General features: G+C 50.0%; 2 protein-coding genes across 33 annotated transcripts in view; one reads left to right on the plus strand and one right to left on the minus strand.

Moving 5' to 3' along the window:
• Positions 1-6,095: 6,095 nt before the first annotated feature.
• LOC310666148 (protein C1orf43) lies at positions 6,096-14,084 on the minus strand. Its single transcript, XM_083416805.1, has 7 exons — positions 13,899-14,084; positions 11,996-12,097; positions 9,657-9,774; positions 9,498-9,551; positions 9,242-9,408; positions 8,008-8,066; positions 6,096-7,156 (listed from the first exon to the last, which is right to left on the minus strand). Exons 1-7 carry the CDS (start codon positions 14,013-14,015, stop codon positions 6,958-6,960), a joined length of 816 nt encoding a protein of 271 aa, XP_083272931.1. The 5' UTR covers positions 14,016-14,084; the 3' UTR covers positions 6,096-6,957.
• A 1,585-nt stretch (positions 14,085-15,669) lies between these two features.
• UBAP2L (ubiquitin associated protein 2 like) overlaps positions 15,670-25,157 on the plus strand; it is a 50,720-nt gene continuing 41,232 nt past the window's right edge. For 19 of the 32 annotated variants that reach the window (XM_083416461.1, XM_083416466.1, XM_083416483.1 and 16 more), the window contains exon 1: positions 15,721-15,840. The gene's annotated coding sequence lies outside the window, so the exon portion shown is untranslated. Of the gene's footprint in view, positions 15,841-15,954; positions 16,035-16,159; positions 16,324-25,157 lie in introns of those variants that run through there. The other 13 variants (XM_083416465.1, XM_083416485.1, XM_083416463.1 and 10 more) reach the window with 11 other exon arrangements.

Here is a 25,157-nt window from a genome sequence, read left to right on the forward strand (position 1 = left end):
GTCCTATGTCCCCACTACACCTTTTATCCAAATTAAAAAGCCCCAACATTCTCACTAAACAAATATGTGAACCAAACCACAAAGAAATAAGAAGTTGAGAGGGTACTGTTTACCACTTCCTGTTTCAGCTCCATGTGCTTTCTAAGTCCCAGACTAATTCTACTGGATCAGTCTTTTACCCAGATAATTTGGAAAAGTGTGTACAGCTGCCCTCTCTTTTTCAGGTGGTGGTGTTGGGTTTATTTGGGGGAGAGGGAGTGAAGGGACTGGAGGGGCTACAGCCCTATCGCTCACTCAAAAATCCAGATGTGTCCCCAAAAGCCAGTGACTCCTGGCATACAGGATTACAGCCTTCTGAACATGCTCAGAAACCCATTCACCTTGCTTAATACGCTCCCGAGCAGGTTCTGAGACTTCTCTAGGGTGTACCTGGATCAACATACGCCTTCCCAAAACCTTATTTGGCTGTTTCTTGGGGCCAGCTCTGTCAGGGGCAAGAATTTGGGGTCTTATCTCCAAGCCCGATGGCCTGATTTGGTGCCAACGCTCTGCCTGCTCCTCGTGCGTGGCAGGGCTGATGTGATCCGGGGTGACAGCCTGCGTAATGAGCAAGGGGCCTGCCCCCATTCCGCTCGCCCTTGTCAATATCCAGAACCAGCCCAGGCACTGATGGGCCCTAGAGCAGAGAAGCATCAAGGTCGGCGGGGTGGGCGATTGGGGAACGGCAGATACAGGGGGCGGGCAGAGCATCTCTGGTGGGGGGGTCTGCTCTGAAAGACGTGCCGTTTCTAATCAGAACAGGGCAAAATGCCATTGCACACACCCTACCGAAGAGACGCCAGAGTTTGGGTTTCTCGGAATCAAGGTCAATGGAGTTTGTGGTGCCTTTATGACATTTTGTTTTATCTGGACGTATGTACAACCAGAGCGTGTGACGCTGTGGGTTAAACCACAGGGCCTAGGACTTGCCAATCCGAAGGTCGGCGGTTCGAATCCCCGTGATGGGGTGAGCTCCCGTTGCTCGGTCCCTGCTCCTGCCAACCTAGCAGTTCGAAAGCATGTCAAGTGCAAGTAGATAAATAGGTACCACTCCGGCGGGAAGGTAAATGGTGTTTCCGTGCGCTGCTCTGGTTCGCCAGAAGCGGCCTAGTCATGCTGGCCACATGACCCAGTAGCTGTACGCCGGCTCCTTCGGCCAATAAAGCGAGATGAGCGCCGCAACCCGAGTCGGACACAACTGGACCTAATGGTCAGGGGTCCCTTCACCTTTACAACCAGAGCGTAGCGTGGCGAGGCTCAGAACATTAAAACTTCAGCAGAGCTTGCCTCCCCCAAAAGGTTTCCTAGGAAGCCCCAAACTCCACTTTGGGTCCAACTTGTAGCAGACATTCCTCTGTCTCCCCAGTTTCCAGTATCCAGCACAACTCTGGGTGTTGTTCTTTTACCTTACAAGGTGATGTCGCTTCCAACTAGGCGAGAGAGCTGTCCCCTCTTCCCTAAACTCATTTGTCTCTATGGCAACAGGGCAACCTCTTTGGCCATGCAAATGGTGGTACTTAACTGGCCAGCAAATGCCATTGGCCAGTTTGGTTGGTTTCTTTGTACAGATTCTACCCTCTCTTGCAAAGGATCACAGGAGCGGAAGGGACCACAGGTATCATTCAAACTGACCACTCTCCAAATCCCAAACCATGTGAAACCAAACTAGTGGTATCAAAAGTGGCGTTATTTAAGAGGGAAACAAAATACCCCCTTAAACTTTCTTTTTTAAAATAAATAAATTCAAATGCCAAGTATTTCATGAAAAATCAACAAATGAACATGGTGAGCGACTAAATAAAATGAATGAATTAGAAAGTGCAAACATTTATCTCACAAACACACAGAGTCCCCGGTAGTACTGGGCACAGATTCTACTAATAAAGCAGTTGTGCTCATCTGAAAAACTGAGGACGTTTGTACAGTGGTACCTTGGTTTTTAAACTTCCCTAGATCAAGGGAAGTAATAGTGCCACTGTATTCTGCTCTGGTCAGACCTCACCTGGAGTACTGTGTCCAGTTCTGGGCACCACAGTTCAAGAAGGACACTGACAAACTGGAACGTGTCCAGAGGAGGGCAACCAAAATGGTCAAAGGCCTGGAAACGATGCCTTATGAGGAACGGCTAAGGGAGCTGGGCATGTTTAGCCTGGAGAAGAGGAGGTTAAGGGGTGATAAGATAGCCATGTTCAAATATATAAAAGGATGTCACACAGAGGAGGGAGAAAGGTTGTTTTCCGCTGCTCCAGAGAAGCGGACACGGAGCAATGGATCCAAACTACAAGAAAGAAGATTCCACTTAAACATTAGGAAGAACTTCCTGACAGTAAGAGCTGTTCGACAGTGGAATTTGCTGCCAAGGAGTGTGGTGGAGTCTCCTTCTTTGGAGGTCTTTAAGCAGAGGCTTGACAACCATATGTCAGGAGTGCTCTGATGGTGTTTCCTGCTTGGCAGGGGGTTGGACTCGATGGCCCTTGTGGTCTCTTCCAACTCTATGATTCTATGATCTGTTCTGACTCCCGGAACCATTTGAAAACCAGGGCTGCAGGTTGATTGGCTGCAGGAGCTTCCTGAAGTCAAGCGGAAGCACTGCCGGAAGTCTGGCTTCCCAAAAACGTCCTCAAACTGGAACATTTACTTCCAGGTTTGTGGCATTCAGGAGTCGATTTGTTCAGGAGCCAAGTCATTTGACAATCAAGGTATTAGAACCTGGAATCAAGGGCCATCACTACCCTTAGGCAAAGGGACGAGCTGCCTCAGACAGGGGAGGCTGTCACTCTCGTTTCCCCCACCCAGCCCCGTGTCCTTTAATCAAGCCTGCTGCCCTTAGGTGTTATGGAAGACACTGTCCCATTGCCAACCTCCACCTCCGGCTGCAGAACGCCTTGGGTTCGGACAAGCAGCGGCTGGCACTCATCACAGCTGATGGCACACAGATGAAAAACAGGGGTGCCCCTGTGAACCAACATAGGAAGCTGCCTTGTATGGAGTGGGTAAAAGTCCATTAGGTCCAGTCGTGGCCGACTCTGGGGTTGTGGCGCTCATCTCGCTTTATTGGTCGAGGGAGCCAGCGTGCAGCTTCCAGGTCATGTGGCCAGAATGACTAAGCCGCTTCTGGCGAACCAGAGCAGCGCACGGAAACGCCGTATACCTTCCCGCAGGAATGGTACCTATTTATCTACTTGAACTTGATGTGCTTTTGAACTGCTAGGTTGGCAAGAGCAGGGACTGAGCAATGGGAGCTCACCCCGTTGTGGGGATTCGAACCGCCGACCTTCTGATCGGCAAGTCCTAGGCTCTGTGGTTTAACCCACAGCACCACCTGCGTCCCATGGAGTGGGTATCATTTGTCTATCCAGTTTAGCATTGTCTGCACTGACTGGCAGGGACTCTCCAGGGTTTCAGGCAGGAGGTACTCCCAGCCCTAACCTGGAGATGTTGAAGATTGTATCTGGGCCCCTCTGCATTCAAGGCTTGTGTTCTGCCACTGAATCTATAGACTTTCCTCTAGGAATAATGTAAGATTAAAGTCTGCACTGTCCAAAATAGACGGCTAGTTTAAAGAGAAACCTAGGAAGCTTTTTTATGTTGAGAAAGACCTGGGATCTGCCCAAGGCAAAGCGCATGTTTTGCCAGAGAGATCCATTCCAAGACTCCTCACTTCCCGAGACTCATGTTGCCTCTTGCACCAGCCTTCTTCAACCTGGGGTTGCCAGCTGCTGCTGCTGCTGCTGCACCACAGCTCCCTTCAAGTAGGCTTGGGATGATGGGGTCTAGGGATCTAGGTTGACCACAAACTTGACATGAGCCAATAGTGTGACGCGGCAGCTAAATAAGCCAATGCTATTCTAAGCTGCATCAATAGGAGTATAGCATCTAGATAGGGAAGTAATAGTGCCACTGTATTCTGCTCTGGTCAGACCTCACCTGGAGTACTGTGTCCAGTTCTGGGCACCACAGTTCAAGAAGGACACTGACAAACTGGAACGTGTCCAGAGGAGGGCAACCAAAATGGTCAAAGGCCTGGAAACGATGCCTTATGAGGAACGGCTAAGGGAGCTGGGCATGTTTAGCCTGGAGAAGAGGAGGTTAAGGGGTGATATGATAGCCATGTTCAAATATATAAAAGGATGTCACATAGAGGAGGGAGAAAGGTTGTTTTCTGCTGCTCCAGAGAAGCGGACACGGAGCAATGGATCCAAACTACAAGAAAGAAGATTCCACCTAAACATTAGGAAGAACTTCCTGACAGTAAGAGCTGTTCGACAGTGGAATTTGCTGCCAAGGAGTGTGGTGGAGTCTCCTTCTTTGGAGGTCTTTAAGCAGAGGCTTGACAACCATATGTCAGGAGTGCTCTGATGGCGTTTCCTGCTTGGCAGAGGGCTGGACTCAATGGCCCTTGTGGTCTCTTCCAACTCTATGATTCTATGATGGGAGTTGGGGGAGTCCAACGTCACTTGGGGGACCGAAGGTTGTGGCGAACTCTGCCCTGTACGGATGTCTGGAACAAGACCCTCATGGGTTGGTTGAGATAGGGCTGGGAACATCCTCCGGCTGCATTTCTCAAGAGAAAAGTTGCCATCTGCTGGCCACAGAAAGGGCAACAAGCCCCGGTGGTCTGTACTGTCGCTGATTGCAACAGGAATGAATGAACACACAGAATCACAGTGTTGGGCCAGATCTACATGGTTTCATGGCGCTCTCATTGGGGCATTCAGTTAGCCTTTGTGAGAACAGGATGTCAGGCGAAATGGGCCTTTGACTTGATCCTGCAAACTCAGCACTGTCAAATGCACAGGGTATGACGTGCAGTGTCTGGCTGACTTCGACAGACTGCCACCAGAAGGAGCGAACTCTGGCACAAGGGTGACCCCGACTTAGACGACCACAGAAAACACGCAGGTAAGGATGGGCAGACATGTCAAATTCGGTTTCTCTTTAGGTTTCTCGTTTTCCCATTTCTACACATTTTTCTTAAAAAGTCATGAAAGCTGGCATTTATTCCTCCTAAAATACATGCATTTCTATATAACTTTGCAAAGCACATTTCCCCCAAATACAACACATTTGTGTATGTTACCATCACTAAGAGGCATTTTTTTAAAAAATGCACCCTCCCAGTATATGCCGTTTCGTCTAAATTCCCGGGCCAGAGGACATTTCAAAATTTGGGAGCAGTGTGAATTTTGAAGGAGGGCTTTGTTGAAATACGATGCAAGCTTTCGTGGAGTTTTAAATTCAGTGATTGATGTTGAAGAGGAAAGTCCCCTGAGCGAACACATTCAAAACTTGACGGGAGTGGAAATCTGGGCTTTACTCCCGATATAGCAGGGATGGAGGGACGACACCCTCCTTCCAGATGACGCTGGACTCAAACTCCCATTAGACTCGGACACAGATGATGGGAGTTAGGAGTCTAGCAACATCTGGAGGAAGGCCATAGTTTCCCCACCCCTGAGCTAGACACATGTCCCAACCAATCAGGGGTCACATATTAAATGCATATTAAAGCAGGGAAGAGGAGCCTGTGGCCCGCCATATTGTTGGACTACATCTCCCGCCAGCATGGTTGGGGATGATGGGAGTTGTAGTCTAACAGCATGTAGATGGCCACAGGTGCCTTACTCCCCATGATATAGCCCAGAGCAACACAAACCATGTGGGCTTAGGATGACGCAGTTCCAAGATCGGGAGTTTGAAGTCCCAGAGAACAAGGAAGAAAGCGTATGTGCTTGTGTGAGAGCAAGAAAGTCTCTCTCCCGCCTTCAAATCTCATGCAGCCATGGGGAAGTCCCTCTCTAGTCCTTAGCTTTCCTGTGCTCTTCCTGCTGGTTTCCTCTCTCCTTGAAGCAGGAACCAGTCAACACTTGCGTCTTTTAAAAGCCGAGGCGGGGAATCTTTTTCAACGGCAATGGGGTGCAGGGGACACAATGCGTATCCTAGGAAGCCCCTCCAGGTGTGACTCAAAGTTCCTGGAGACCGAGAAAGGGATGGGCGTGGGAGCCTCATCCCAGTCAGAACTGCTCTTTTGCAGAAGATATAACCATGAGCCCATGGCTGTGCAAGTGTCTGCTTTATTAAAGAGACGTTTTCAGAAATAGACAAGGGCAGGCCAGCTCTCTCTCAAGGCTGAAGAAGGGCAAGCAAGGCTTGTTGTGCCGAGACCCAGCATGGTGGTGGTGGTGGGGGGACAGGACACCCCCTCGGTCGTGTTGGGGATACTGACGTTCCAGCACATCAACGGCAAGTAGACAAAAAGGAAAATGGGCCCCGGCCCGACCCACAGCGGCAAGCAGCCGTTTCGTCGCGACACTCCAAAATGGCACTGCAGAAAAAGAGCGGTCCCAACGTGGCTGTTTTACAACCCAACCGCCTCTTGTGCTCGTGGATGCGGACCTTCGCTTCTTCATCACTGGCTGGAAGGTAGAGATGGGGGAGATTGAAAGGGAAAGCCATGGGGGAAGAATTGAGGGAGGGAAATGATATTAGAAAAGGGGGGAAAGGACAGAAACAATGACCCCACGGTGGAAGGGGATGGAGGACGGGGAGCCAGAGTTAATAAAATGACAAAAACAAGCCCCTCTGCTCGTTCTCGGCTCCTTCCGCGGACAGTAGGGAGAGAGAGGCATGCCTGGGAGGCTGAGTCTTTTTAAATAAATAGAAGAGGTAACTGAATGATATATTTACAAGACCACACAGGGTGGGAGAGGGAAGGGAAAACTCAGGACGCTCCCCACCCCAAAGCAGCAACATGCTTCACACAGGACTGTCCACTGAAACGCCACCTGGCAGCAGCTGATGGCAGCCCAAGTGCGCAGGCAAAATAAGAACGGCAGGGTGAGAAGAGTCTTCTTGGTCCTGGCGGGCCAACCGGCAGCAGGCCAGCGCCACTGAGAAGGGAGAAAGCCCTGGCGAGGGTCACAGGGTGCTCTCCAGCGTGTTGTAGTTGTCCTTAAAGCTCTTGAGCTCCAGGAAGTGCTTGGCTCTCTTGCTCTTCTGGCTGGAGGGCAGGTAGGTGACCTGGATGGTGGTTGGGCCGGAAAGGTCAGGCGAGAGGGTCAGGTCCTTGGCTGCGGACTGGTGCTGCCGCTGGCTGCTGCCTCCTCGGGCCTTGATGCTGCGCCGGAAGAGAGGGGGGAGAGGGAAAGGAGCAGTTGCTGGATTAGAGAGCGGCTGCATAAGCGCTGTATCCAGTGAAGCTCATAGTAAAGGTAAAGGGACCCCTGACCGTTAGGTCCAGTCGTGGCCGACTCTGGGGTTGCGGCGCTCATCCCGCTTTGCTGGCCGAGGGAGCCGGCGTACAGCTTTCAGGTCATGCGGCCAGCATGACAAAGACACTTCTGGTGAACCAGAGCAGCGCACGGAAACGCCGTTTACCTTCCCACCAGAGTGGTACCTCCTTATCTACTTGCACTTTAACATGCTTTCAGACTGCTAGGTTGGCAGGAGCAGGGACCGAGCAACGGGAGCTCACCCCGTCGTGGGGATTCGAACCGCCAACCTTCTGATCGGCAAGTCCTAGGCTCTGTGGTTTAACCCACAGCGCCACCCGTGTCCCTCACTTACAGAAGGTATCGAGGCATAAAAATGCATACAACTGCGAAAACAAAGCATTATGTTACCTGGCAGGAGCAGGGACCAAGCAACAGGAGCTCACCCTGTTGCGAGGATTTGAACCACCGACCTTCTGATCGGCAAATCCTAGGCTCAGTGGTTTAACCCACAGCGCCACCAGCGGCCCCTAGTGAAGCTCACAGATGCAACTAACTTGGGTTTGTTCATTTTGGGAAGAGGAGATGCCGGGATTTGAACCCACGACCTTCCCTTTGCAAGGCAGATGCTCTACCGCTGAGCTATGCAAAGTGTTGCCCGTTTGTGTGAGGGATTTACAGGTCTCCCGGCACACTGCACAGTTCTCCCAGATGGAAGGTGATTTATCAAAAGAACAACCCCAGCCCCAGGACTTACATTGCCGCCAGCTCATACAGAGCTTCCTGGTACTTGAGGAATTCCGTCTTCCCGAAAGTCTGGGAAACAAACACACACACAAAAGTGGGTCAAGAATATCAGGTGGTTTAGCATTGTGGGTCATGCCTGCCCCGGAACATCTCATTCTCCCTCCCGCCTATGAAGCATAGAGGCAAAAAGACGACATAAAGAATTCAGAGTACAACAGCATCAGGCGCACCCCTCAGCCCGTTTCATAGAGAAATGTAGCTTTCTGGGTCCAAGTGAACGGGTGATTGTGGAGTGTTCCAACCCCGTTTAGCTGGGCATTGGAGAAGCGACAAAAAATAGAGGCAAAAGATGGCCATATCAGCAGCACACTCATCATGGGGATGGGGTGCCAGGGCATCTTTCACCGCGCAACATACATACACATACACACACACACACACACACACACACATCCCAAATTGAAGGTCAAGATGATCTACAAGGAACATGTGGATTCTGTCAGCTGGGTGTTGTGTCTATCAACACTATTGGCAGAGCAAAAGGCCATCCTGGCTGCTACCACAGTCGACACAGATTAAATGCGCATACAAACAGGAATGCCGGACACAGGCCACCTCTGATCACACCAAGGAACTGAGGGCCTGCAACAAAAGCAGGTGGCTGGGGATTCCCCCCCCCCCCATAGCTGCATTCCTTTCTGCGTAACACATGCCAGCAGTGGGCGGGGCCAACGGCAAAAGTGGGTGGGGCAACAGATGTTACCTCTGAACAGTAAGATAGTTCCTACACATAGAACTCTTGATTCACCATGCAGAGAAGGAAGTTCTAGGACACCGGGCAAAAATATCAAACAAGGGTACAAATCAGGCAGCTGGGGGATATGGATGGGAAAGAGGAGGAGAATCCAGAAGGCCAGATAAAGGTTGTATTTGTGTCCCCCCCCCCCCCAATATTCACTACCCCTGATCTAAAGGGGATAGTGGGCAGGGCCCATTTTAAGGCTGTCTGCCACAGGTGGAAAAGGAGAAGCCAATGCTTTCAGTGCTAGTGCATCAGTTTCCCCCAGCCCAACGCCCTCAGGGATTAAAGGAGTTGTGGTTTAACAATGTTCTTGGACTCCCATCAACCTCAGCAGTCAGCATGGCCAATGGTCAGAGATGATGGGAGCGCAGTCAGGAGTTCTCAAGATGCTTTTGAAGTCCCAGAGTCCTGTTCCACAGCACTCTGGGCAAAGACTACTCACCCCTGTGCCGTAACGGGCGCTCTCGTACCCATCCAGGAGTATGTCAATCAAAGTCTTGCGGACGCCTTTGAAGGGGGTGCTGGAGTTCCGAAGGTCCACTAGGTAGGCCCGGAAGTTCTTCCCGATCAGGGATCTGGGGTGCCTGCCTTCAGAGGAGAAGGGGATCTCTATGGTGTGTAGGGGGGAACAGAGAGAGTGTGAATACGAGCAGGAACTGTAGCCACCAGGCCAGACAGCTTAACATTTGTTTGCTTACCTGAATCCCTGATGGCATCCAAGGCCTTCATCCTGTACATGTAGTTATAGCAAACTGCAATTAAAAAAAGACAGCCCAGAGGCCCGAGTCAGTTTGGCATCTCTGTGAACATTCGTGCCCTCTTCTCCCACCCCCTTGGCATGAATTAGGAAGCAGTACATGGGCTTCGAGGCGACTCCAGTTGAAGGAGGCGAGTGTCGTCGTGGGACAGCAGCCGGGGCTCATACTTGATGTCCTGAACCCGCGATAGTCGGATGTCAATCTCCTCCTTCAGGCCCTGAGCAGGTAAAGGGGAAGGGTCAGAGGTGAGGGGCGCAGCACATGGTTTGTGCACCAAAACATCCCACAGGTACCCATAAGCCTAACAGTTTGCTCCCCTTTAAGTAGTGCACAAAGACCAGCCACCTGAGGCTGCCTCACTCTGCCTGATGGTAGGGCCGGCCCTGATCTGGAAGGCCATGGTCCTCAGCAAAAGCAGATCCAAGAAAAGCCCTTGGCCAGGACTCCAGTGGGAGAGCACCAATTAAAATCTTTTTAAATGAAGCATCATGAACAGCACTGCCAATCTCCCTTCCTGGGAAATCTCTAAGTGCCAACCAGACATCGGTGATAGCTTTGAGTGAAGTTTGGAAGATAGCCACTTCCAGGTAGGAATGCGGAAGATCCAACAGACCAATAGCAAAGCTTGTTCTCTGGGCGTTAACTCATAGGCAGGCAAAACAGCACTGTCAGAAAGGGCCACAGCTCAGTGGGTAGAGAACCTGTTTTTCAAGAAGAAGGCCCAGGTTCAATTTCTGGTACCCCCAGGCAGGGCTGAAAGAGAAAGACTCCCTGCCTGAAGTCCTGGAGAGTTGCTGCCAGTCAGGACAGACAATACTAAGATAAATTGTCCAATGATCTGACTTGGGATAAGATAATTTCCTATCTTCCTATTGAGGCAAAAGAGGGAGGGGCTAGTCAGCTTATCTTATGCTGTGATAATAAAATGGGGTTGGGGTGGGGAGAACAACGCTTGTTGACTTGAGCAAAACGATATAGTACAAAGAGATAATAAACAATAAAAATAGTTAAGACTTCCCCCCTGCCAGTAGTCATTTCATTTTCTAAACTAAACATTCCTAAACGCTTATTAGGGCTGGGCGATATAACAATTTATTGCCGAAAACTGGTCTGAAGTCCGTATTGTTATATCAGTTCCATAATTTCTGACCTGGCAATATATTGCGAATCATTATGTGTGTTTGCTAGGCAAAAAATCACAATGTGGGGAAAACTGTGAAGCCGGGCATTGCTTCTCTTGATTTCTGCAGCTCCCGTTAACTCTGCGGACTCAGCTCTCCGCCGTCTCCTGCAGGGGGCCAGCAAATCGCAAGAGCAGGCACTGGAAAAATCACGATGCGGTAAAAGCTGTAAAGCCAGCCAATTTCAGACACTGTAATATATCGTATGGTTTAGCTGGTGATATATCACAATGTTGAAAACTAGATATCACCCAGCCCTAATACAGTACTTATTTTTTTCATACAGCTCAATTTCAGGACCTTATATTCCCAACCAGGGATTATACATCAACCAGGGTGAGGAAGCTTTTTCAGTCAGAGGGCCACATTCCCTTTCAAGAAAAATGATCATCGTATTTTAGCTGAAGTTCATTCATTTTCAGCTTTGCATTCTTATTATAAAATAAGCATGCCTAGACATTCCATTGTTGCGCCCGTAACCTAGGTTTAAGGTGTCATTGAGCTCTTAGCTTTCATATCTCAGTTTCTACTGCGGCTCCTGTGGTTTCCAGCAACTGGTATTCAGAACCATTTCTGTCTCTGACTATGGAGGCAGAGCCACCAACAGCTTTATCCTCCATGAATTTGTCTCTTTGAAAGCCATCCAGGTTGGTGGCCCTCCCTGCCTCCTGTGGAGCAAGTGCAATTGTTTAACTATGTGCTGCACAAAGAAGCACTTTGTTTTATCTGGTCTGAGTCTTAGAATCATAGAATCATAGAGTTGGAAGAGACCACAAGGGCCATCGAGTCCAACCCCCTGCCAAGCAGGAAACACCATCAGAGCACTCCTGACATGGTTGTCAAGCCTCTGCTTAAAGACCTCCAAAGAAGGAGACTCCACCACACTCCTTGGCAGCAAATTCCACTGTCGAACAGCTCTTACTGTCAGGAAGCTCTTCCTAATGTTTAGGTGGAATCTTCCTTCTTGTAGTTTGGATCCATTGCTCCGTGTCCGCTTCTCTGGAGCAGCAGAAAACAACCTTTCTCCCTCCTCTATGTGACATCCTTTTATATATTTGAACATGGCTATCATATCACCCCTTAACCTCCTCTTCTCCAGGCTAAACATGCCCAGCTCCCTTAGCCGCTCCTCATAAGGCATCGTTTCCAGGCCTTTGAAGAGAATCCCAAGGGACAAGCAGAGAGGCCTGGACAGCTCCTAGACCCCGAAGTTCCCCAGCCCTTCTAACCCTAAAACAGGGTTGCCTGCCAACAAACCTTTGGTGCGTGCTGCCCAACTGGCACGTGGGGGCCACGGCGGGACTTCATGGCGAAGCGCATGATCTGCCTCTTGACAAATATGAAGAGGAGCACAAAGACCTGGAAAAAAGGAGAGAGAAAATGCTGAAACAGTATCACAGTACTGAAGCAACCCTGACCCCTTCCCACAATCTGCCCACGGGGATTTACTTCCTCCACGCTTATAAAGTACCTATAGTGAGAACACATTGTACACAAGCCGGCAAAGCGATGCTGCGGCACAAGAGGCCAATACAATTGTGGGCTGCCGTCAACCTGGGCAACATTCCCGAGACGTGAGAAGGCACCACAGTACAGAGCACTGGAACGGCTGGTTTCCCTGTAGGGCCGGTTCTAGGCAGTCAAGACCAATTCAAGGAAAAAGAAAGCAAAAATGGAAAGGATTCAGTGAGAGTTTTGAATCTGCAGAAGGATCCCTTTGTGTGGAATGTGAAACTGGAGGAGTTTTGTCATTGTAGCTCCAAAAAGCTGGAATTCTGCTGCCCGAAAGAGGTCCGCTTCAGTCTTTTTCCGCAGGTGGCGTCAACCTAAGAGTGGCCCGCAACATGTCCAACCTGCCCCACAGATGAAATGAAAGACATCAAGGTGTCCGTGTAGCGCTGGAGAGGACTAACAAAGGTCGCTCAAGCGCAGAATCCTAGAGTTGGAAAGAACAACGAGGGTCATCTTGTCCAACCCGGTGTGATGAAGGAATCTTTTGCCCAACGTGGGGCACAAACCTGCGACCCTGAGATTAAGAGTCTCATGCTCTCTAGCATCTGAGCACAAGCTTTTGCGTTGGTGTGTGTGAGGGAGAAACTGATCCCGCCGTAGAATCTGTGAAGCTTTCTCAAAACGCCGCGGCTTCTTCGCAAGCTGTTGCGGCTGTTGCTATCTCACAGGGTTGTCGCGGGGGCAAATCAGGGAGCTCCTACCTCAAAGGGTCGTTGTGAGGGCAAATCTGGGGTGCGGGTGGTGCTGTGGGTTAAACCACAGAGCTTAGGACCTGCCGATGAGAAGGTCGGCGGTTCGAATCCCTGCAACGGGGTGAGCTCCCGTTGCTTGGTCCCTGCTCCTGCCAACCTAGCAGTTCGAAAGCACAAAGTGCAAGTAGATAAACCATCCTTCTGGTCTTCTCTCCTGCCTCTCTTAGCGATGCAGATGGTGCTGTGGGTTAAACCACAGAGCCTAGGACTTGCTGATCAGAAGGTCAGTGGTTTGAATCCCCGCGACGGGGTGAGCTCCCGTTGCTCGGTCCCTGCTCCTGCCCACCTAGCAGTTCGAAAGCACATCAAAGTGCAAGTAGATAAATAGGTACCGCTCCAGCGGGAAGGTAAACGGCATTTCCGTGCGCTGCTCTGGTTCGCCAGAAGCGGCTTAGTCATGGTGGCCGCATGACTCGGAAGCTGTACGCCGGCTCCCTCAGCCAATAATGCGAGATGAGCGCCGCAACCCCAGAGTCGGCCGCAATTGGACCTAATGGTCAGGGGTCCCTTTACCTCGCAGGGTTGTTGGGGGGGGGGGCAAATCTGGGCGCTCTTACCATACAGGATTGTCGTGAGGGCAAATCTGGGAGCTCCTACCTCGCAGGGTTGTTATTGAGGGCGAAACGGGAGAACAGAAGGGCATGAAGAGATAACCGAAATAGCCACGGGGCCAAAGGCGTGCATGGGAAAAAGAGAGACCCGGGGAAAAGAGGGGAGGCGCGTGTTGCCATGGCGACGCTGCGGTCCCTCCGTGCGCGCCCTTCACGGGACCCCCCCCCGCCTGCCCCTCGCCTCCCGCCCTCCCCTCAGCGCCCCGACATGGGCCGCCCTTCCTTCCCCGCTCTTCCCAGCCGCGTTCGCTCCGGCCGCCTTTCCCGCCCGGCGTTTGTCCTCACCAGGCTCCCGTAGGCCATGATCAGCACCACGTTCACCCCGGAGAGCCAGTTGCTGGACTGGGGAGGGGGGGAGGACGAGGAGGAGGACGAGGAGGAGGAGGTCGAGGACGCCGCCATCCCCGGCCCTGGCGCCTGGCCTGGCCCGGCCGCCCGAAAGGGCCACACAACATGGCGGGCGCCGAAGCCGGCCTGCGCCCCCGTCACGTGACGCGGTCCCTAACACCTCCCGCTTCAGACTTCAGACTCTATGGTTTCCGGAGAGCGGGAGAAGAGGCTCGTCGGGTCAGGTGAGCGGAAGAAGGCGATAACATATGGGGAGGAGTGTGTGTTGAGGGGGCGGAAAAATAGCAAATGCTGGACTGAGCGAAGCGGGTTTTGGGGAAGGGGCTGGGAATGTGTGAGTCACGTGGCCCGGCTAGTGGGGGAGGTTACAGGGGGCGAGTGAAGGGCTGGGGTTACCCACTCAGTGGAATGTGAGCGGCATTTCCGGTTCCCAATGGGACGTCGCCACGTGCAGGACCAACTCAGAGAGAAAGGGATAGGGTCAGGATTTTTGTAACAGAAAGGGAGATCTGTGCGCGAAATAGGGCCCATTCTCTAATTTACGAGGGGGCAACTGGTGGCCCTCTGGTTGTTGTCAGTCTCACATCCAGCAGGGCCAGTGGTCAGGGATGATGGGAATGCTTTTGAATTCTGGTGCTGGAGGAGACTCTTGAGAGTCCCATGGACTGCAAGAAGATCAAACCTCTCCATTCTTAAGGAAATCAGCCCTGTTGCTCACTGGAAGGACAGATCCTGAAGCTGAGGCTCCAATACTTTGGCCACCTCATGAGAAGAGAAGACTCCCTGGAAAAGACCCTGATGTTGGGAAAGATGGAGGGCACAAGGAGAAGGGGATGACAGAGGATGAGATGGTTGGACACTGTTCTCGAAGCTACCAGCATGAGTTTGACCAAGCTGTGGGAGGCCGCGGAAGACAGGAGTGCCTGGCGTGCTCTGGTCCAGGGGGTCACAAAGAGTCGGACACGACTAAACAACATCAACAACAACCCACTGTACTGCTAGTTTCCACCTAACCCATGCCTTAATGTTCAGTCGCTTTTATTGTTTTATAATTTATAGAAATATGTAAAGATCACTTAATCAGAAAACTTTCTTAGTTGTGCAGTTAATAAACTAGGAAGAAAACACAAAAGCAGCAAAACTTAAGAAACAAAGATAGTTAACTAAACTATACTGCTACGCTACACAAGTTTCCTAGTTGAAGTCCTCTCTCCGCCGCCTCCTCAAAAAAAGGTCTAAAACAACAACAACAGTTTTATTAACAAGTTTTATTATTTGTACCCCGCCCATCTGATTGGGTTGTCTGACACTGAGTTGCACCCAGTGCTTAGTCCTGAAAGCAGACCCATTGGAGTCAATAGACATGACTAGTATAATAATAAATTCAATAAACAAACAACTTAGGCTCATGAATTTCAATCATGGTCTACTCTTTAGTAAAACATAGATCTACGAAACCGCCGTGTCCAACGAGAACCGGAAGTGGCCACTGACGATAACGGCCCCTATCCTACAGACCCACCTCCCCTTTTTCCATCCTTGGCCATGTGAGTTCTGGCAGGGAGGCGTCACGTGGTTCCTTTAAGAAGGCGGGGCCAGGTTGCGAGGGGCGGGGTAAGAGTGCGAAAGCGCGCCGGGATAAAGCCGAAGAGCGGGCGGGCGGACTCTTGACGGACAACAGAAAAGGGGGCGTGGCCCGGCCTCCCTCGCCGCCGCCCGTCACGTGACGCGGGCCGAAGCCGCGCCGCGGCCCTCCCTCCAATCCCCGCGCGCGCGCGTCACGTGGTGGGGGCAGAGGGGCGGCCCCGCGGCCGCGTTGGGTTAGTTGTCAGTGTGTGTGGCGGCGGCGGCGGCGGCGGAGGAGGCGGTGGAGACTCAGGTAAAGTTGGCGGCCGCGCCGGGAATTGCGCGCGGGCCCTTTAAGCGTCGGCCCCGCCCCTTCCCCCCCACCCACCATATCATAATAATAAATTCCTTCTTTAATACATACTTATATATGTATATCTATATTTTGTGAGGGGATTTTTTTCCCCCCTTTCCCCTGGGCTTCAAAAAAGGAGCTTTCCGTGGAGGGTGAGTAGAAGGGGGAAAGTCCGGCCGGCAGGAATTGTTCCAGGAGGCGGTGGAGCTGCTGGGCCTTCCGAGGGAGGGAGGGGGCGAGGGCGGGGGAAGGGGGCGTGAGGAGGGGAGAGTTCCGGTCCCGAGCGCCACCGCGGCCTAGTCGGCCAGAGCGAAGCCGGGGACTTGCGTAGCGCGCCAGGCTGGGCCAGGGAGGGGCTGAGTCGGGCTGAACCAGGCGGGACCGATCCCCCCCCCCCCGCTCAAACTTCTTCGAGGTCGATCCTTTCCCCACAACCTCTGGGTAGGTAAACTACCCGCCTTCTTCTTACTCTGGTTATTACTCTCATCACTATTTTTAAAACATTCCTCCTTCTCTTCCTCGCCCCACCTTGAGGCCCTCTGGGCTGTTTCCGCTTCCAGAGAGCTCCGGGGACCGGGGAAAAGAGAGAGAGGAGTCTTTCTTTCCAACTCTCTCCTCCCCCCCCCACTCTAAATCCTTTACCGCAAACAGAACCCCACCCTTGACTGCAAGCTGATCCTTCTTCCCGGACAACCAGGCCTGGGGGGGAGCTTCCTGCGATCGAGGTGGGGGAGACTTTTCTTTTCCTCTCTAGAAAGCCGGATCCATTGTTCCTTCCCCCCAGGACTGCTTGTTTCTGTTTCTTTCTCCCCCCCCCCCCCCGCCAAGGTGTAAAAAACTGTTAAATCTGGCTGGTGGCTGTGAGAGTTAGACGACTTCTCTTTTCTGCCCCCACCGCCCGCAGATCTGTAAACATTCCCCAAGTAGCCCTTAAAAACCTGCACGTGGAAACGATTTAAAAATAAAAAAGTCAGGGGAGGAGAGAAAGTTCCTCGGTCTCCTCTTCTTTCGTTTTTTTTGTGGGGAGGAAGAGAAACAACAGCTTGTGCCAAGTTTGCAGCAGCAGCGTTCTGTTTCCGAGTAACTCTGAAGCTAGGTTGGGCTCCTTCTAGCTGCAGTCCTTTGGGCGCTGAAGTAAAGAGGTAAACTCCATTGTACAAAGCGGGACTATGGCAGATGAGTCTTATCAGTGGCTACAAGTCATCATGGTTATATATTTCGTCCCATATCAAAGGCCTCTGAGTGTTCGTTTCCTGAGGGCCGGTGCTGCTGGAACTTCAGAAGATGAGTCTCATTTGTGGCTACAAATCATCATAGCTCTGTTATGTCCTCCCTTATCAAAGGCCTCTGAATACCAGTTTCCTAAGGATCAATGCTCCTGTGCTGATGCCCATCTTGTAGGTTTCTCAGAAGTGTTTAGTTGCCACTTTGAGAACAAGATGCAGATGGGCCTTTTTCCAGATCTTGCAAGACTCTTCTCACCTTATTACTTTGTAAGTTTGAGCTGCTAGTGCATCCCTTACTATAAAGTTACCTCATGCAAGTGGTACTTAACTTCTGAATAAACTGTTAACTGGCTATAAAAACTCCCCCCCCCTTTTATTATGCTAAATAGTTTTCTGGAATGTTCCTTAAACCTCCTAGCTGTGTCCTTGGATTTTAAAAATATTTTTGGATACTGCCCTTCCTTTAAAGAATTCAGGATGTTGCCCTCCCCCTTATGTGGGAGGGTTACCTTCCTCTATCTAACCCTCACTGTTTTTGCTTGTGGATGAAAGAGCATAACTGGCCTTGGTGCCAAACAGTTTCGAATCCAGATCTCCAAATCCTGTGTTGCACGGGTGCTGAACTTCCTTATCAGATTACTCTTGCAACTTTGTCTAGGAGACTTTGCGAAGACCTCTGGTGCCAGGCAGACAGATGGGGCACTGAAAGAACCAGGATTCCCTCGGTGCCGGAAGCTTTCAATCCAAAGGGTGTGGTGTTTACGAAAAGAGACTTTCAAATACTGCAGAGCTTCTTCTTGTCCTGCCTTTAAAAGCTAACTACCACCATTCTCCTGAGGATTCGATTTCACTCAGTGGGGTTTGCGTAATGGTGTTTCTGCTTGTATTGCAGGACAGCTAGCTCATTTTCCCTCAAAGCTTGGGAGTTTGTGTTGATCTCCGTCACTCTTCTCTCTTCAGTGTCCCCTCCGGCCAGGCCATCTGCTCCAAGTCACCAGTACCATCTCTAGGGCCTCCACTTTCCACATGGCAATTTCAGTTGAGATTTGGTGCCTTTGAGAAAGCTGACTGCCTGCAGCTCCATGGCCAGTCCTTGCTTGTCATGCTGCTTCTGCATCCCATCCTTCGAAAAGTCCTCTTTTTGTGCCAGAGAACTTGCATCAGTACAGCACAAACACTCTTGGTTCTGTTGTTCTTGCTATTCAGCATCTTCTCTTCTGCCTGGCTTCTTCAACCTAAGTTCTTGCTTTTCAGAAAGTGATTCTTAATAACGTACATTGCAATCCTAACCATACCTACTTTGAGGTCAATGAGGCTTGCTCCCAGGTAAGTGGGTTTAAGTTTGCAGCTTCTGTGCTTTTAAAAGACAGTAGATGGAACAGTTTGGAGCAATCCCTCTATAACCTAGGCTGCTGTTAATTTTTGTCTCACGGACAAGGAACAGAACCAGTGAGTGACTGCTTTGTTGCTTATTTATTTGTTTCTCCTTTCTGAGGCTTGGGATTTGTGCTAATATTCCTTTTCCCTCCCTTGCTCTTTGGAACAAGTTGTTGGACTTCAGCTCCCATCAGCCTCAGCATGCCCAATGGTGGAGGGATGATGGGAACTGCAGTCTAGCAACCTCTGCAGGGCCAAAGGTTCTCCATCCATGCTTTAGGAGTTTAAGGGCTCAGGGATGCTCAGGCATCACACAATGAAAGTCAACACTTTTGCCATTATGTCTCTCCTAAGGCGGTTCTTGTAACTAACCAAAATAATACTCTAAACTTTTTCATATTGAGAAAATAGAGTCCAGCAGATAAGATCCTTTTTAGGTGTTATTACTACCACTGCTACTAATGAATAAATCATATTTACAACTAAATATATATGTTCTGCTATGGACACAAAACAAGTTTCAGGGTGAAGGTGTATAGCTTTTTAGTAAAGTGTGTTTGCATTGTGATCTGCTGTGCAGTCCAGTCCTGTGACTCCAAACCACATCTCACTGACTTCAGTGGGGCTAAGTCACAGAAAACTGCACCCTTAGGTACAAAAAAAACATTTTGCTAAAGGGAAAGTTGCTTTGGTTTTTGTGTGTACCTGTGTTTTTCCATCTATAGCTGTGAAGTTTGCCTGCTCAGGTTGCCGGAAGCATAAACACGCTGTCAGGATCGCTGGCCTTTCCCAGTATCTAGTCTTTCCAGCAAAGAATAACCATCTTTCTTGTTGCTTTGTTCTTAGAACCTTGGAGTCCCAGAAGATGCTTTGTGGGACCAGATCTCTTCTTTTACATGGGGGTATTCATCACTAAAGGGTCTGTCAGACCCATGGCAGCCTTTCCTTCAAACTTATAAAAAGAAGACTGCATATTGCTCTGGGAGACTTTGTTTGGAACACAGAAAGCTACTCTGTCCATTAGTCCAGCTAGCTCGGTATTGTCTCCACACTGGGTAGCAGTAGCTCTCTGTAGTTTCCAACAGGGGTCTCCTGACCCTACCTGGGATTAAACCTGTGATCTTCTGCATGAAAAGGATGTGAAGCCGGGCTTTGAGGCATCTGAGGAACTTTTTCTTAGTGTAATGATTAAGCATTCAAGCTATGAGCTGAACATCAGCAGTGCTCTTGATTATCTTTGCCTTATCAATCAACACTTGCCTTATCAATTCGTACTGAATAGTAATAATGGGAATCCTAGCACTGACCAATCTTACTAACTCTATTAAAGATGGTTGAAGGCTTTGAGTATTGTATAAATATTGTTCCTAATGCTTAATTTTCCTGAGTGAACTGAAACCAACAGCTTTTCATCCTGGCCCAAACTGTGATCTCAGATAATAGTGGCTGTTCTCCTTTAAAGAAGCTCATCGCATCATATCCTTCATCTCTCTTTATTTTCTTTAGCTATCAGTATCAGTATTTTCAGGCTTTCTCCTGCACACAACTTATCTGGACCTTTCTGTGTTCTTTCTGAGTTTCTTTTCTCTCTCTCTCTGCAAAATCTTCTCCAGCTTATCAGTGAGTTTCCATGGTGTCCAATCTGGTGTGATTACGCCAGAATCTTATTTTCAAGAATTAACTCTTATTCTTGATGGTGCAGTGATCGGTAAAGGTAAAGGTACCCCTGCCCATACGGGCCAGTCTTGACAGACTCTAGGGTTGTGCGCCCATCTCACTCAAGAGGCCGGGGGCCAGCGCTGTCCGGAGACACTTCCGGGTCACGTGGCCAGCGTGACATCGCTGCTCTGGCGAGCCAGAGCCGCACACGGAAACGCCGTTTACCTTCCCGCTAGTAAGCGGTCCCTATTTATCTACTTGCACCCGGGAGTGCTTTCGAACTGCTAGGTTGGCAGGCGCTGGGACCGAACAGCGGGAGCGCACCCCGCCGCGGGGATTCGAACCGCCGACCTTTCGATCGGCAAGCCCTAGGTGCTGAGGCTTTTACCCACAGCGCCACCCGCGTCCCTGCAGTGATCTGTAGAGACTGAGAAATCTAGTTGGATTCTCTCCAAATTCCCAGCTGTGGGTACTGAGGGCACCTGGATAGACCCCTCTAAGTCCCCAGACTTGTGTGGGAATGAAACTTCTTGTATGAAAGCAATGGACAGCTATAGATTTCTGTCATTGACTCAAAGGCCTACACACATATAAACAGGAAGTTTATTCCACCCACGAGATGGAAGCCGCTGGCGTTGTAATACAGGAAGTGCACTGAGGCTCCTTTTTATGCCAACTCAGGGAGGTATTTATGGTCAGGACCTGAGCATAAATAGCCCCACAGTCCTTCCCTTGGAAGGCCTTGTAATTTGTAGGGACCGAAAAGGAGTGTAGGGGAAGAGAGCCACCTCAATGTCATCTGAGTATTTTGAACTGCATTATACATTAACTAATTGAAGCTGCATTAATTTGTAGGATTCAGCACAGTAGAATTTGATGAAGGCTGTTGGTTTGGATAACTTTAGAAGGGGACGAGACAGATTGATGGAAGAGGGAGAGGCCTATTAGCCATGATGCCTAATTTGGAATCTGTCTCTGGATCCCTGTTGCTCTCACTTTTCTGTCCTGTTTTTGTGGCCGTCTTGGGAGATATCTGTCTGGTTATGTGGAGTAGGCTGCTGGAATGGATGCTAGACATTTGCTGAGATCCATCAGGGCTGCTCTGACTGGCAGCAGCTCCCCAAGGTCTTGGGCAGTGACGTCGTTCCCAACCTTTTTGGAAAGGTCTAAAAATAAAACACTCTTATGGCATATTGCATGCGGAACAGGTTCATGCTAATTGTTCTTAATGTTCTCCCATCTTTGTTTTTTAAAAAAGGAGATTCAAGTAAAACAGACTCTGAACTACAAAAGCCAGCTTATTTTCACACAAACCATGACTACAGGCTGCTGGGCTCAAGAGGTTTGCCTTCAGCAAGGTTTTCGACTTTGTTGAAGCTGTGAGGATTTGGAGGGGGGGCCACTCTGTCCTGAAGCCATCCTGCAGAACAGAGGGTTAAAAGTCTGTTTTCTGTATGCAGAGCTGCTTAGCTCACTGCTGAAAAGCAGTTGTTGAGCTGCAGCTGGACCTCACTTCACTGAGCTATGGCTTTTCCTCCCAGCAAGGGAAGTTGCCATACCTCGAGTCAGACCACTGGTCCATTTAGCTCAGAATAGTCTGTTCTTGACCGGCAGCAACTCTCCAGGGTCTTCGTCAGAGAGGGGTCTTTACCAAGACATTTTACTGTTCGAGGCAAAGACAGGGTGGTGCAAAACCCTCCCTTTCCCGTGTATAAAACCCACATGGAGTAGCAGCGGAGTCTTTCGTCTGTCTACCACACTTAAAGGCAGCAGGCCTCCAAGGCCTTCCCTGCCTGCTGCCTGACTTCCTCTAACAGACAAGCTCGGTGCTAGAAATTAGCCAGGCGCCAGGTGCGTTTTGCGACTGGTGCCGGTCCAGTTGCGACCACATGGAGGTCTCTGGGTGCTGGGCTAGCAACTGCCATCTCCATCTGGCTGGCCCCTCCAGTTTTCTTAAGCAGGTAAGCAGAAGAGCTTATTTGTTGCATTTATATCCCACCCTTTTCTCCAAGGAGTCCATGGTTCACCTCCTCCTCCTCAGTTAATCCCTGCAATGTCCCTGTGAGGTAGGTTAAGAGGTTTCAACTGACTCAAGGTCACCCAGTGAGCTTCATGGCTGAGTGGGGATTGAACCCTGATCTCCAAAGTACTAGTCCAACACTCTAGCCACTACACCACACTGGCTTCCTAGAGTCCTTCTGCTACGGGGCAGCTCTATAAATTAAGTAGGTAAATAAATATGGGGAAAGCAAAATGTCACTTGCAAAAGGAACGGAAATATTTTCTTTGAAGCTTGAATTTGTTATAATCTGGATTGTTTTATTTGATGTTTTAATGGGTTGTCAAATGTTGCTTTGACTTTTTTTCTTTAAGATCTAGAACGGTATAGAAATGAAATTAATAAGAATAATAATAACAAATCTAGACATGCCGTTGTGTGACCGCAACCTAGGTTTAAGGTGCTATTTGGCGATTAGTTTATATATCTGAGTTTGGTCAGGCTGCCTCTACCTGCTACCTGGGATCCTTAAACCTTGTTTGCTGGGACTGAACCTAGGACCTTCTGTGTGTGCAAAGCATGTATGTGCTCTGCAGCTTGTCTTGTGTCCAGCAGCAAACAAACTGTTCAGTGGGGCAAGCAGGTCATAATTCTTGGTCCTCAGTTGCCTGTGGCTGTAGTCCATACATGAGATAAGAGTGTACAGGCAGCACTGACCCACCAATGGAGGTTTTTGTCCCTTGTTCCAGACCACTTGGTAACTTTGTCTGCCACTCCAGTGCTCAGGTGCCCCCAGTGTGTGCCACTAAGGATCCTGAGAGCCACGTGAGCCGCTTGCCCACGACTCCCATCGCCTGGGAATAATTGCTGTGTTTTTGTGGTCATTCTGCATGTAGATGCCAGAATTCCCTAAGGAACAGTAGGTAGTTGTTGGAGAAAGCCTATTTTTCAAGCATGCTTTCCTTTCTGGTGGCCCCATAGAACTTTGTTCTTGCATTGGTTTGAGAGAAATGATTTCCTTCTCTCTCTGTCCTACTCTCCCGCAATCTCTTGAAGCACAGCCCCCCTATTGCAGGGATGGAAAACCTCAATCCTGGGGCACGGATGTGGCCCTGGGGACTCTTTCCAAGACCCTGCCACTGCTCTGCACCCTGTTCAAGGGCTTTTCCCTGGTTGGAATGTACCATTTAACTGTGGCAATGCTTCTTGCCTAGCTGGATATAGAACGGTGTGTAGGAATCTCTGTTTCTTGTGTGGCTGGACTGTCGCCTACTGTATAACGCCTTTGGCCCTCCAGAGGTTGCTAGACGTCGGTTCTCATCAGTCCCAGTCAGCACACCTGTGGTTAAAAGGGTAATGGGACCCCTGACCATTAGGTCCAGTCGTGGACGACTCTGGGGTCGCGGCGCTCATCTTGCTTTATTGGCCAAGGGAGCCGGTGTACAGGTTCTGGGTAATGTGGCCAGCATGACTAAGCCACTTCTGGCGAACCAGAGCAGCACACGGAAACACCGTTTACCTTCCCGCCGGAGCGGTACCTATTTATATACTTGCATTTTAACGTGCTTTCGAACTGCTAGGTTGACAGGAGCAGGGACTGAGCAACGGGAGCTCACCCCATTGCGGGGATTCGAACCTCCGACCTTCTGATCGGCAAGTCCTAGGCTCTGTGGTTTAACCCACAGCGCCACCCGCGTCCACACACCTGTGGTTAGGGAATTGTAATTCAGTAGCATCTAGGGGACAGAACGTCTCCCCGTCCCTGATAATAATGTTAACAGTTGCATGTGTTGCTCTGCCCATATCTTCCTTTGGCCCTGCACATGTGGCCCCTGGAAGGTTGGCTGTGAGGGAATGTGGCCCTTGAACTGCAAAGGTTTCCTCGCCTTCATCCCTACTGCAAGAAAAAAAATATAAATATTTAGTTCTGTTGTTTCTGTTCCCCTGCAATCACCTAGTATAAAATCTGGCCATGCTCCAGCCCATGGAGTACCAGGGCCTCTTTACTCTCCGAAGCGGTTTTTTTTTTTTTTAAGCAGAAGGAAGGGGAGACTGATGAAAAACACTGCCCCCCCCCCCCACTGGCCACAGTGTCTTGTTAACTCATGGGGGGGGGGGATTATCATTTCTAATAGAACCCATCATTTAGTTGGATTTCTTTGTATCTGATCTGGTCAGCATTGGCCACTGTGAATAACAGCCTACTAACGAACTTGGGAAGTCAGGTCATTAGCTCATCCAGATCAGTACTGTCTACACTGACAGGCAGCAGCTCTCCAGGGTTTCAGGCAAGGGAGCCTTTTCCCAACATTACCTGGAGATTGAAGCTGGTGCCTCCGAGCTATGGTCCTCCTCTCAAACTTATTAGGTGTGGGTTTTGTGAAATGTATGCTGTCTCTGATCCCTTGCGTTTGTAGGCGTTCTTGGTTAAATGCATCTTGCAGGGTGCAAATTCCCAGAGTGTTTGTGCCACTGTTTTTAGGCAGGGCAGCGCAGATTTATGAGGACCTCCTCTTGCCACTTTATAAAGCCTTGCTTCATTCTTTTTGAAAACTGCTGTGATTCTTGTTGAAAACTGGTGTGGTCTTGGGGCCAGAATCTGAGCCTGAGGACCAGGAAAGACCCCGCTTCAACCCTTTCTTCAAACTCTGATCTTGCGAAGACGACTCCCTGGTTACCAGCTCTGAGGGTTGCTGGATGCAGCTCAGCTGGAGAATGTCGCTGCCCTGCTCTGAGATGCCAACTTGTCAAAGTTCCCTTTTTATTTTTATTTTTCTGTTGCAACACCAACCTGTAACTTTCCATTGGTCATGGAAACTTTCCTTGAGGAGATGGGTTTTATCAAAGGCTTTTTCAGCCAAAGCTGAGAACAAACTTAGAACTCTCCCCTTTGAGAACTGGCGTGAGTCTGAGGGATTTGAGGAGTGGACTCTGTACCTGGGACATGCGAGTCCTCGCAAGCTGATGCTTTTAAGAAGGCCATTTATACCGGGACGTGGGGCAGAACTGCGAGA

This window comes from Podarcis tiliguerta, assembly GCF_965153285.1.
Source record: "Podarcis tiliguerta genome assembly, chromosome: 16".
Lineage (NCBI taxonomy): Eukaryota > Metazoa > Chordata > Lepidosauria > Squamata > Lacertidae > Podarcis > Podarcis tiliguerta.

Bases quoted from the DNA above. Each gene is read 5' to 3' on its own strand.
- LOC310666148 (XM_083416805.1), bottom strand. From the start codon at position 14,015: ATGGCGGCGTCCTCGACCTCCTCCTCCTCGTCCTCCTCCTCGTCCTCC. The intron at 9,775-11,995 runs GTTTGTTGGCAG...TTACCTGCTCAG, and splicing joins TTGGGCAGCACGCACCAAAG to GGCCTGAAGGAGGAGATTGA. The intron at 8,067-9,241 runs GTGAGTAGTCTT...TTTGTTTCCCAG, and splicing joins GCGCCCGTTACGGCACAGGG to ACTTTCGGGAAGACGGAATT.